The sequence below is a fragment of the Populus euphratica genome, unplaced genomic scaffold (genome assembly GCF_000495115.2).
Source record: "Populus euphratica unplaced genomic scaffold, PopEup_1.0 scaffold793.1, whole genome shotgun sequence".
NCBI lineage: Eukaryota > Viridiplantae > Streptophyta > Magnoliopsida > Malpighiales > Salicaceae > Populus > Populus euphratica.
Window position 1 is genome coordinate 62343 of NW_011500656.1, and position 14256 is coordinate 76598.

General features: G+C 31.2%; 2 protein-coding genes across 2 annotated transcripts; one reads left to right on the forward strand and one right to left on the reverse strand.

Moving 5' to 3' along the window:
• The first annotated feature begins 724 nt into the window (after positions 1-724).
• On the forward strand, positions 725-3183 carry LOC105115879 (Glutaredoxin family protein). Its single transcript, XM_011012946.1, has one exon. The coding sequence runs from the start codon at positions 1541-1543 to the stop codon at positions 2861-2863; it is 1323 nt and encodes a 440-aa protein (XP_011011248.1). The 5' UTR covers positions 725-1540; the 3' UTR covers positions 2864-3183.
• A 3505-nt stretch (positions 3184-6688) lies between these two features.
• LOC105115878 (uncharacterized) lies at positions 6689-10752 on the reverse strand. Its single transcript, XM_011012945.1, has 5 exons — positions 10657-10752; positions 9878-10032; positions 8867-8942; positions 8119-8229; positions 6689-7432 (listed from the first exon to the last, which is right to left on the reverse strand). Exons 2-5 carry the CDS (start codon positions 9991-9993, stop codon positions 7040-7042), a joined length of 696 nt encoding a protein of 231 aa, XP_011011247.1. The 5' UTR covers positions 9994-10032; positions 10657-10752; the 3' UTR covers positions 6689-7039.
• Between the last annotated feature and the right edge of the window lie 3504 nt (positions 10753-14256).

A 14256-nucleotide genomic window follows, 5' to 3' on the forward strand; every position in this document is an offset into this window, starting at 1 on the left:
AAATTTTGGTGAAAAAAATAATTTTTTTAATTAAAATAACACAGTCTCATTTTTTTAAAAAAATCTTTTATACTATGTGATTTAAATTTTTAATCAAAACTTGGGTTAATTCACTTATATGCAAGTAACGTCCTTGAACTACTAGTCAAATTTTACAGTTTATTTAATAAACTACTAGTCAAATTTTACAGTTTATTTGATATAGTTGTTTTTTAAATAATTTTTTGTGTTTAAATATTTATTTTTAAAAAATTATTTTTAATATTATCACATCAAAATAATTTAAAAACATTAAAAATATATTAATTTGAAATAAATAAATAAAATAAAAAAATTTAATTTTTTTAAAAACATTTAAAAACTCAAAAATAAAAACTCCCGTAACTTTACAGAGTGAGAGTCATTCCATAAATAATTAATTTTTTTCTTTGCACCACATATGTTTTATAATATTTAAAGGCTAATTTGTGATATCTTATTAGTTTTTTTAATAATATTTTTAAATTATAAAGATATAATTAAAAGTGAATAATAATAAATGGAAATAAATGTTTTTTTTAATGAATTCTAAAAATATAAAAAATAATTAATAAAAAAATACTAGTTATCGACGCAGCAAAATAAACATGCAAGTGCTTACCCAACCAAAAAGAAAAAAAAAAAGAAGGAAACAAACATGGAAATGGGAACCAAACCTTTCAAATTCTAGGAAGACAAATATTATTATAAGAACAGGTGGGTGCGCCTTTGTATTTTGACTTTGAAGATTTCAAGAATTCTTCATTCATTTCCCATCTCTTTCGTAACCAAGAAACTTTCTTGGTTTCTTTCTTTCCTTTCCATCATTCCTTCCATAATTTCCCTTTCCTTTTTTTCTATTCAATGATTTCATTAATTTTTGGAAACCCCCAGATATCTTCATAAAAAAAAACCTCTCCTTCTTCATTCAATTCATCTTCTTACTCCAAAACAGAATTCAATTCCTGTTCCCATCTCCAGCATTCCTTCAAGTTCCAAACTTTTGCTTTTTTAAGGGGATGATACATTCATTTACATTCACACAAGTCTTTCTTGGATTAGATTGGACTCTGTTCACCCCCCCCTCCCCCCTGTAATCATCAATTAAGCAATCCAACAAGGCAGTTAGTTGTCTGTTGATGTTTTTAATGTTGTTCAACCTGTTTTGTTGAATCTCGTCCTTGCAGTCTTCCCTTATTTATGATACAGGTAAATTCAGGTGATGATCTTTATTACTATTGTTCTCCTCTGTCACATCCCCAAAACAAGAAAGAAGCTTCCTTTCTCATTCTCCCTTCGATTTTAAGCAATTTCTTAATCATCTAATCTTTTTGTAATCATCTAATCTTTTCGTAATCATCCTTTTTGTTGCTTGTTTTTTCATCACAATCTCTACCAAACAGACCGTTTAATCCAACTCATCCTCCTGACAGGAGGAATTATTTCACTGGTTTTTATGTCATTTGATTTTTGAGTTTTGCTTGTTTTGAAATTCAATTGATTTTGAATTGTGGGGAAAAAAATGGGCTGCGGGAGTTCGAAGCAAAAGCGATGCAAGCATTGCCAGTCACCGTACTCACCGCTGCCTCGAAGCTATTCAATGCATGTTGTTCATCCACCACAACAAAAAGGCGATAGCTACCACGTGGTGGCACTCACCTCCACCACATTAGGTACACTCGCGCTTGATTCCGCGAATCAGAATGGGACTATTGATGTTATTGTAAAAGGCGATGATCAATGGAAGAATGTTGGTGATGTTAATGGATCAAATGGGCTTGTAAAGAAGAGTAAAGAATTGAATAGCAAGGAGGAGTTTTCAACGGGACTGATTGAAGCCAGGACTTGGTCTAATATGATCCAAGAAAAAATCCCCAAAGTTGTTCCAAGGACTCCGATTATGACACCACCTGGAGAGCCAGAAACTATCAATACTTGGGAATTGATGGAAGGGCTTGAAGATGTGATGAATCCTTGTTCATCTCATCGGTTTCGCAGTTTCTCTTTTGATATTTCTCGTGATCCAAGTCCAATATCTGATTGTCACAAAACTAATTTTCTGCAGAATGGCAACCTTTCTCCTGATAATATTAAGTCTGGGTGGCTTCAAGTTGTAGACGAGGATGCTACTTCCAAATGTCTGGAATTCGATCCTGAAGTCATCTCTACATTTAGAAAATCATTGGAAGAGCTCTCTCCCACACATCCATTTTACATTAAGCCAATTGATAGTGAAAGACAACCTCATCTTGACAGCGACGATTCTTCGTTGCCTGTGAATGATGCTACGGAGGTAGATTTTGTTGCAAAAGATTGTAAGCGCAGTAAGGATAAGTTAATTGTTTATTTTACAAGCTTGCGAGGGGTGCGCAAAACATACGAGGCTTGTTGCCATGTGAGGGTGATTTTAAAAAGCTTAGGAGTTCGTGTTGATGAACGAGATGTATCAATGCATTCAGGGTTCAAGGAAGAGTTGAGAGAGCTCATGAACGAAGGGTTTAGCGGGGGAGGGCTACCAAGAGTGTTTATTGGGAGAAAATACGTTGGCGGAGCAGAGGAAATTCGGCGAATGCACGAGGAAGGTCTGCTAGAGAAAATGGTTGAAGGGTGTGAAATGTTGGATGATGGTGGTGGAGGTGGAGTTGGAGGGGCTTGTGAGGCTTGTGGGGATATCAGGTTTGTGCCTTGTGAGACATGTTCAGGGAGTTGTAAGATATATTGTGAAGGTGACGATGAAGAACTAGAAGAGTTAGAAGAAAGTGAAGAGAGTAATGAATATGGGTTTCAACGTTGCCCTGATTGCAATGAGAATGGACTTATACGCTGCCCCAGTTGCTGTGACTAGTTTTGATCGATGGGTGATCAGGATTTTTGTTTCTCCTATCTTTTTTCGTTCTGGGTTTTTCCTTGAAAGTTGTTTGTTGTACAGTGGTTTGTTTTTGGTACGTTTGAAGTGAGGTTCATACTGAAAAATGCAATAGAGAAATTGGGAATAAGGTATTCTACAAGCATGTTCATCAGAGAATCCTCAGTCAGTCATGTATTCTGATGTTTGGATACTTACTTTGTGTGTGTTACGGAGAAAAATTATATTGTAATACTTCCTTTTTTTCCTTGATAGGAAGTTCAGGATACTTATAAAGAGTAATATTTTCACGTTCTTCCTCTTATGCTCTCCTAATTTATATCAAGATCTTCTCTTTCGGAGCTTATTGAAGTGCTTGCTTTAGCTATAATTTTGAATTTTATGTGCTTCTCTTCTAGGGTTTTCCCAGTGTAATGAGAGCTCTGGTAACTCTTCTGTTGAAGACAATCATTTCTTAGCAAACATTATTAGGACTCTTTACCTAGGTCCCAAAATGCAAGTATCCATGTGATCATTACATTTGCACTCAATTGTGAGCGACTTTGGAAGCAAAATTATGGCATCTCAATAGTGGATTAAGTACAAGAATATGATATTAGTTGTGATTTAAAATATTTTTTATTTAAAAACATATTAAAATAATATTTTATATTTGGTTAAAATTATGTTTTTCATCTATATATCAAAATAATTTAAAAATATAATAAATTTATTTTAAACTAAAAAAACTTAAAAATTTTAGAAATGTAGTTTGTATTGTATTTCCAAACACACCCTAAATAACTTAAATATTCATTAATGTTTTTTTTAAATGATGATCACGCTTCAATTTTTTTGTTGATGCAATAGGAATTAGGATATGTTTCTTTTTGTATTTTAAGAATGTTTTTGAAAAAAATTAAATTTTTTTATTTTTAATTAATATTTATTTAGTATTTTCACTATTAAGAGTACGGTATAGCTGTGGTTAAAAATATTTTTTATTTAAAAATATAAATAAAAATTAAAATATTATTTTAATATATTTTCAAACAAAAAATATTTTAAAAAATAATTCATTTTAGTAATAAATTTTTATTGAGATATGGAATATATTAATCTCAATAAAACATATTTAAAAATAATTCCCACCTAAATAACTTAAATGTTCATTATGTTTTTTTAAGCATCATATTCCCACCTAGATAACTTAAATGTTCATTATGTTTTTTTAAGATGATGATCTTGCTTCAATTTTTTCTTGTTGATATAATAGGAATTAGAATATGTTTATTTTTGTATTTCAAGAATATTTTTGAAAAAAATAATTTTTTTATTTTTAATTAATATTTATTTAGTATCTTCATATTATTTTAATATGTTATATTAAAAATAATTTTTTTAAAATATTTTTTTAATAATTTTTTAAACAAAAAATATTTTAAAAAATAACTACCCACTTTTATAATAAATTTTTTTTCAGCTATAAAATATATTAATCTCAGTAGAATGAAGCCGCGTGAATTGTTAATTGTTGCGTTTTCTATATAATAACAAGGTAGGTGAAGATGTATGGGTGGTCGGAGTTAGGGCAGGTTCCCTTAAGAAGAGGGACAAGGTCAATGCTGTTTGTTTGGACTAATGAGGTCCAAGAGAAGGGCAAGTAGTGGTTGGCCTCACAGTCCTTCCAAAGTTTCAACTTCTATTCTTTAATAAATGAGCAATTCCTTTGAAATAAACGCAATCGAAGAAAAGCCACCTTGTTCTTACTTATGAACACGACCGCAATTCCCAGAATATTTCTTTCATTAGTGGCCTTATTTACTCAGTTTACAATAAATAACTTTGTCTGAACCTTTCTTGTTTTAGTTTATTAATAAGATAAAAAAAAAGCTTGGAGGTAACTGACTATCCAGAGACCATAAAAAATTGTAACAGAAATTGACTCGTTCCATCAAAGATTCTGTTATAAAATTCTTCCCATATCATTTGCGGAGGTAGGCCACTAGATGCATAGCCTGCGGCGCCAGGTCCCATAAGTTATTCAACCTTTGATTTGAATTGTGTTAGGATGGTAGAGATTGAATTTTTTATTATTTTTAAGATTATTTTGATATAAAAATAATTTTAAAAAAATAAAAAATATTATTTTAATATATTTATCAATAAAAAAACAAACAGCAGTTCTCGAACTCTTAAACTAAAGGTATATTATGATTATATTCATGCAATGCCGAATGGAGATTTCATAAAAAGACACATGAATAGAACAACATAAATCAGCCGAAGGTTTCCAAATAGCCTTCTGTACCTGCTCATCATCTCATTTCAAATCCTGTCGCTGAATCCAAGTTCATAAGTATCCCTTACAGTCCAGCCACAAAATCACAACACTGGCTACATGACACAGATCTGTCTAATCAAGTTGACTTCAGTTTGGGTGGTCACGGGCAAAGGGCAATCAGTGAGCAAAAGAAACACAAGTAGAGAACAAACTACTACTTATCAGCTACCTGTGCCATAAATGTTCGTCAAAACAATTCCATCAAGTTGAGGCTAAAGGCAACAAATGCACGATGTGTTGAAACGTTTTGAACAAGGCTCTATAATCCCACTGATCCATATAATAATTGGTCATGGTTCTGCTTGTCTTATTGTGAGAAACAAGGGCCCTTGCGTAAGATTTCTCTATCCATAATCACACAATTATTGGGTTCGGAAAGTGGTTAAAGTGATGCAAAATGTATAGCTTAATTACATAAAGTATTTTATAGGTGGCATTTTGGAAGATGATTCATGCTTTTTTAGGGCAAGTTTCGCAAAACGAGGCATTAATGATGGATGGTAGAAGATAAGGGTTGCTTCTTGAGGCACAATTTTTGGCGGATTAAAGGAGCTATTAGGCTGTGAGGACTAAAGAGAGGCATAGTGGGTCTGCGTTTTCGTAGGGTAAAGAACGACATCATTAAGAGGCTGGCAGACAAGAAAACGCAATCAGAAAGATCAGAAATTAGTTAATGCGTAACCAAAGACTAGAAAAGTAGGCATTATAATTCACAAACGTCAAGAAGCCAAGTAGCCAACCCTCCTCCGATGTGCTCATAAGACGGTCGCAATACAAAGAACTGATGTTGAAATACTTGGCAGCCAAGATCCAACATTCATGGATGTTAGTGGCAGTCAATTGTATAGAGAAACTTATTTTCCGGTATGCTTGCCTTGCAAGACCAGTCCTGGGCGTCGAATGCTCAAAACTTTTGCTGACCGACCAGCATAAATGATGGTTCAGCTTTGTGGTCCTCGGAAAGGAACCAGATTGCTAGAATATTAGAATCCATGTGCAAACAATGTTTTTTAAAAAATTAATTTTTTATATATATTTAAAATTATTTTGATATAATAATCTTAAAAATAATTTTTAAAAAATAAAAAAAATATTATTTTGATATATTTTAACATAAAATTTTTTAAATAAAATAACTACATCCACACTTTGAAATAAACACTCCATCATCACACAATCACGAACAGTTACAACAAGCATATAGCAACGAAGGTCGATTATTCAAGAGATTTGACAATTCATTTGTCAAGGAGCTGTATTCAGAACTTGCAAGCTGTAAAACGCACCGTCACATAGCTGCCAACCATAAGAATCCAAGAGAATCGATCTGCATCCTACCGCTTAGTTTCCATTTACACATGTAAAGACTTTCAGTGAATAAGATGTATCAACAGCTGCCCAACTAAACCATGCAGTTGAAGAATTGTGATATCAACCACCATAATTAAAATAATTAAAAAAAACCAACAACTGAAAATGTTAGGTATAGACATCAATGATCCATTAGATGTATCTTGAGCCTTATGTCCAGAACTGCGCAAAGTCCTGGGCATTGAACTCCAGTAGCTAAAATACAACTTTTAAGCTTCACATGTCAAAAGGCCAAAAACACATACTGCTCCCTTAGCATAGTAGCTAAAAAACAACTTCTAAGCTTCACATGTCAATAGGGCCAAGAACACAAAGTACTCCCTTCGCATAGTAGCTGCTATTCGTTAAAGCATTAGAAGCTAATCCGTGTAAGAGTAGCTGAATCTAAAAAGACTTATATTTATTTTTATACAAGAACAGAAGTAAAAGACCCTTGCTGCTGTTTGAAAGAAAAACCTCACTCATGTGCTAGCCTTCTTGCCCAAATCAGCTGCAGCTTCGGCTGCCTGTGTCAAAACACCAGAAACCCAAAGAGCTCCCTTAGCAAAGTAGGGGCTGTTGACTACAGCATTAGCAGCTGATATGGTGAATTCTGAAACATGGTACTTCTCATCCACACATTTCACAGTTTCCATTCCTGCAAAAATCTTGTCAGCGAGCCCGATTCTATTGCTTAGCTCTGACACCTTGGCAGCTGCGGTAGCCAAGACTTGATGAGATTCGTCAAAAGCTTTGGCCTTGACCATTGCATCTTTTCCCAAAATGTATCCCTTGGATAACATTGTTTTAACAACTTCCTGAGCAACAGTTACTGCTTCTCCAGGAGTAGAAACAAACTGGTTGAAGGGAATTCCCTGCCAAGAATGTAGAAGAGTTGGTTCAAAAGGGAAGGTACGCTAATAGAAAACTATGAGGTACCGTGTCATTTCACTTGCTATGAACAATTATTAAGCAGGGTGCAATGCTCACAATCAGTGTTAAAAATAATAGATAGTGCATCCAAGGAAGAGCATGCTGTACAGCATGGTGGCATCCAATTCCAAAACTATGCACCCAATTCAGGACTTCTTAGATACAAGGGTATCATGACCCATATAAAGATGTGATTTGGCTTGGTTGCATCATTGAGATGCACTTCAACCCGTTCACTTGTATGATAAACATCAATTGTTTTATTAAATCACCCAGTCGGGTTGCTTATATTGTCAATTAGTATCTATCGTATTGTCTTCGTAACTTGCAGGTATGTTTTAACTGGACATTGACCAAAACATGCTTGTTGAACTCTGGATGTATCGAGTGTTGATACATCCAAAACATAGTATTGTACCTTTGATTTTCTGTCCAATAGGTTGCAAGAGGAAACAGCTATCCTTTACCTCTTATTGAGTTTTTGAAGAAATATTTCAAATTTCGAGATTACATAAATTTTACCACACTCAACTTAAACCGATGAGCTTAAGAATTTGTAAACTTGCATACAAAATAAATGGGATAGTAAAAAGAGCACTCAGCATGCTACCACAAGTAAAGATATTACCGCTGAGCTGGTGTTTCCTTCATCCTTTGATGAACTGCCCCAAGCATCAAATTCATCCACAAAAGTTCCCCAGTGTGTTATGCAAACACGTTGATCTACAATGGTGGCTCCCTAAAACATAAAATTAGAGAAAAATAAATCTATTAACCACTAAGAAAATTTCAGATAGCTAGGCCAAAGAACCAAGTAGGTGATCATGATGGCTATTGGATCATTCAGCTGAAAGCTGAAGTTCGATACAATACGAAAAGAAAAAAGAAATTCATTCAAGTTTATTATGTAGCTAAAAGGTAGCCTTCAAAATGAATTTCTCAGAAAAGGAAAACTAACGATCAATTTGCCATCAGTAAGCATGTGAAATCATTAGCTGATTTCCTAATGATGATCGCATAAACAACAATTAAAAGAGAAATTATAAACAGTTCAAGTGATTAAAATATAGAGGTAATCCAAAAACGTTTTCTTAAGAGGTAATGATGAACTTCTAGTTCAATGGTCATTCCGATTTATGATTCCACATACGGTCATACTTTGAAGCAGAAAAAAAAAATCTTTATCACAATAATAGCAGAGGAAAATTGAATTTTCCATCTTGATGTCTTAGAAAGTAAATTGATGAGGAAAATAGCTATGAGGGTAGGTTAAACAAAATGGCTCACAAACTTTTTTTTTTTTCCCCCAACTATATCAAGTAACTAACTATATCAAGTAAATATTTTTATTGCCAGGAGTGAGAGCAGAAACTTGCACTGAGCAGGATAGCAGTTTGAAGACCGTAGGCATCTTTAAATGTTACGTATGCAGTACAAGCATATTCACCAGATCTGTTTTCAGAGTAAGCATTCCTCAAGTCAAATACAGTTTATGACCATGGAAAAATAACAATGAATAGATGTGTGTGATTTGATTGTGCAAACATAATGCAGGCTCCAGAACCGAAAGCAGCTAGGCAAGTGTACAACAATCGAAGAAACATAGGGATAGCATTCAACACTGGCCTATCAACACTCTTTGATTCATCTCTTGATATGTGCAAGTTCCTGTTATTTGTAATTGTTACCAGAACATAATGTTGACACCTCATCAAATGCCTGCCTCTTTTCCATAATATTTTATACTTAAATATAGAAAAATAAGTGAGCAACTAAGAATACCCTACATGATTGTAGATAGTAATGTTCAACCTCATATTTTGTGAGAAAAAGCGTGGGAAAATACATTCCTAATTTATCAGATGAATAAAGAAAGGCAGAGGAACGATTACCAAATAATGGAAATTGACAATACCGAATAAATAAAGAAATGCAGAGGAATGAATACTGAATAATGGAAAAGCTTTTATGAGAAACACATGAAGAATTCAAACCTTAGTTTCAATTTTTGTTCAAGAAGCACTTCAATTTCAGAGACTGCATTAGAGTTCTTTAAACATACCAATCTTGGTTCAATGGAAAGGACAATTATTGGAATCCTCCAGCAAAAGAATTGCAATTATTTTAGGGATGGAGTTAGACTCCAAACATGTCATAAATTAATATTATCAATCTATCTATCACAATCACTGATTCCCACATAGTTGAAAGGGAAAAACATATGCATTTCATTTTTTGGCCTTTTACAAAAGAAGCATTCACTAATCAGTTTTTCAAGTATATAGTGGCATAAATATACTGATGATTTGTAAATATACTCTGATGGAAATTTCTCTTAGGAGTAAATTCATAATTTGCAAGCAAGAAGCTCAGTTGACGCATATTACCTGATGATTTCAACATGCTCAATAGCACCACAGTGAGAAAAAAATTCGTACACATCCTTCTCTTCTGCTTTAGGAGATAAGCTTGTAACCTCAGCAGTGTAACCACCAGGATACATGGTGAAGTTTTACAATGTGCACGCTAGATATAAGCTGACCTGATTGAGGAGGTATATATATAAAATCTTAGCAGCATATTCTAACACGGCCAATTTTTGTTTCTAGAAATCATCATTTCAACACCTTATAGAGATAGTGCAATTATATACACAGAAAAGGCAAGTTTTTAAAGGATAGTTAAGATAAGAAAAATGTCAGAATAAGACAATATGCATTATCATTTCCATGCAGCCTAGCCATATCTTGCAATCCTAAGGTCCATAACCTCCAGCGGTCCCTCCCTCACATCCCCCTCATAGTACAACAAAAAATCATTAGATGCTCTTCCTTGAACTGTTAACATGAATTTCTATAATAGATTAGTCTATAGTCATGCATAAATCTTCAAATCTTCAAAACATATTTCCAAGGTAAAGAACAATTAAAGAAACGCCCATATTACCAGGCTATATAATAAGTGGAAATAACCCATGAAAAGAATTGATCAACATGCATTTCTTGATACTTGGGGGATTATTTGTAATCACAAAAAGAAGACAACAATTAATTAATTCATCAGAAAACATCAAAAAAATAATGAACTCGATATTTATGTGTAATCAGAAAGAATCAAGTGATTACCAAAAAAATGAAAATAAAAATATTGGATTAGGTTTGCATACCTGAGATGATTAGCTAGTTAACCAGGGAGAGAGAAATTAATCGCAGAGCAAGAGGTAGAGGTAACCGAGTAACTAACGTCTAGAAGTAGCTTATAAGTGCCAACCGATAGAGTTATAATCAAGCTAACCAACACCACGTGTGATGTTAGATACTTTTAGTTAAATGGTTAATGAGGTGGTTAATATTACTGGGCTGTATTAGACATGGGCCGGACTCCATATTTTGTATTTAATGTGTGTCGATCGTGTTTCGTGTCTGTTAGACGTTGGATAAAATAGAAAATCTCTGACTGCGCATGCCGCGGAATTATGTAATAAATGTGCTATATAATATTATAATTACAAATAAATACTATATAAATAATAGAAAATAAATATATAATGGAGCCAATGTTATGATATGAAAAAAATTATATTGATAATTAAAAATTTATAAACTGAATAGAATGATTTATAGTAATGTATAATATTTTATGAGAAAAAATATAGTATTTTCTCTATATTATTTATCTTTTTACTATATGATTTAATTTTTTATTAATAAAAAATTATAAAGCTAAATTCTTTATCGAATCAATATTAAAAAAATCAACAAAAATTTAAAAAAATCATAAAAAAAGCTCATATAGAAAAACATTATAGCAATCTATAATGTTTTGTAATTAAAACTATAATGTTATCCTTACATGATTTAGTCTTATTGTAATTGTAATTCTCAAGTAATTTAATATTAAAACAATAAAATCAATAAAGATAATTTTATAAAAAAATATAATAAAAAAAACAAAAAAATATAGGGGAACACGACAGAATCCAAAATGTTTTAAAGAAAAATAAATTACAAATCTAAATTCTCACACAACTCAATATTAAGAAAATAAAATCAACAAAAATAATTTAAAAAACAAACTTAACAAAAAAAAATATATGGTGAAACACTATAGTAATTTACAGTAATTTGTGAGGAAAGGTGTAATGTTTTCTCCATATATTGTAACTGTAATTGTAATTCTCAACCAATTTAATATTAAAAAATAAAATCAATAAAAATAATCTTGAAAAAAATCATAACAAAAAAAAACACAAAAAAAGGAGGGAAAAAACCTTGTTGGGAAATACTATAGCAATTCATAGTGTTTTATGTAAGAAGTTACAGTGCTTTCCCCACATAATTTAACCTTATATGTAATTGTAATTCACAACCATGTTAAAATTATAAAAAATAAAATTAAAAAAGATAATTTAAAAAAATCATAACAAAAAAAGGAAAAAATCACATGGTAAAACACTATAGGAATCCAAAGTGTTTTGTAAAGAAAACTATAATACTTATCTCACATGATTTAGCTTTACTTATAATTTCTTATAATTATAATTTTTGACCAGCTTAATATTAAAAAAAATAAAATCAACAGAAATAATTTGAAAAAAAAACTTAACTAATAAAAAATATTGTGAGAAACACTATAGCAATCCACAATAATTTGTGAGGAAAGCTACCATGTTTTCCATACATATTATAATTATAATTCTCAACCAGTTTAATATTAGAAAATACAATTGACAAAAATAATTTTAAAAAAATCATAAAAAACAAAAACAATCATATAGGAAAATACTGTAGCAATTCACAAAGTTTTGTGAGAAAAAATATAGTTGTAATTTTCAATTAACTCAATATTAAAAAAATAAAATCGACAAATAATTTTGAAAAAAATTATAACAAAAAAAACTATGTTAGGAAACGTTGTAGCAATTCACAATGTTTTTTTTTAAAAAAAAAAAGGCTACAATTGTAATTCTCAACTAACTCACTGTTAAAAAAAATAAAATCACAAACAATTTTGAAAAAAAATCATAAAAAAAATTATATGAAAAAACGTTGTAGCAATTTATAGTGTTTTAAAGAAAAAGAATTATAAAATTAAATTCTTAACCAACTTAATATTAAAAAAATAAAATTAACAAAGGAAATTTTAGGAAAAAAACTAAAAACAAATGAAAAAAAGAATAAAAATTAGGAAAAATAAAAAAACCAAAACACAAAAAAAATAAAAATAAAAATATTATAGCAATTTACAGTAACATGTGTGAAAATCTAGAGTGTTTTCCCCACATGTTTTAACTATATAATAATTGTAAATCTTATCAAATATTTTTAGTGTAGATTATTATATATTTTAATCTAAAAATTTGATTTATTTTGTTTCATGAATAAATATTTTTTTAATTATTAGTATTTATTTAAATAAAAACCATAATTATTTTTTTATGTTAATTAACACCTTATTTCAGTAATTAACTAACTTGCATACCCTTGTAATTGCTTTAAATTAAATTATGTTTAAATTGTTGAAATTAATTAATTTAAAGATTTTTAATATTTTAATTCATTTTACTTTTCAATATTAGTTATTGCTCGTCTGCATTTATAATGACATATGGTTAATAATGTCACGCATTTTTATAAATTGTTTCATATATATATATATCTTCAATCCTCTAATAACATCTTGAACAAGCAAGTGAAATAACAGATAAAGAGATCGTAGTCCAAATTTAAAACAAGTTATTTTACATGTTTTGGGCTTATGAGATAAAACTAACAGTATATATTTCATGATATCTAAAAACATTGCAAATTATCCTCCAAAGAAATTCAGTATCACAATGTAATAGCTTACAACTCAGTACAAAGGAAACGCAACGTGGAAGTGAATGGTTTCATTTTCACAGACTCAGCTGCTACAACAGCAATGGGGCGCTCTACGCATAATCAATAATACAGCTTCACTAAAAAGCAGCTTTAAGCAATGGTCTGAAGTCTGAAGTTCGTTGAAAATGATTCCAGCAAAGCATTTCAAGATTGCAGCAACCAGCTGAGAGACAAAACAGGCTCAACCTTGGTGAAGATGAAGGTGCCGGAATAAAATGTGCATTCAAGTAGAACATGCTGCGTCAAATATTGCATAATATATTTCATGGGATCATCATGGTACGTCTTTTTCACTTGATATGCTCTCATCTCCTCAAAGGTGACCTGATTATCCAAGCTGAGGAGACCATACAAAATAATCAGGAGACCATACAAAATTGAAACAGAAATGGACTCATGACATGAAAGATTCTGTTCCAAAATTCTTCCCAAATCATTTGTGGAGGTCGGCAACTCAGTGCATCGCCTCTGGCGCCAGATCCCATGAGCTACTTATTTCCTGTTTAGTATTGTGTTTTAAAACGGATCGGTAAAAGTATGAAATTTTTTTTAAATTAATTTTTTTTATATATTTTTAGATGTTTTGATATCAAATATAATTTTAAAAGAATAATAATAAAATATTATTTTGATGTATTTTGAGTAGAAAATATTTTGAAGAACAATTATTACTATACTTTCAAATAATTTCAAGATGTATTATAATTATATTCATGCAATGCCAAATTAAAGAATGGAGATTTCATTAAAAAAACACATGAATAGAACATAAACCAGCCGAAGGGATCCAAATAGCCTTCTATACCTGCTCATAGTCTCATTTCAATTCCTGTAGCTGAATCCAAGTTCACAAGTTCCTCTACAGTCCAGCCACAAAATCACAA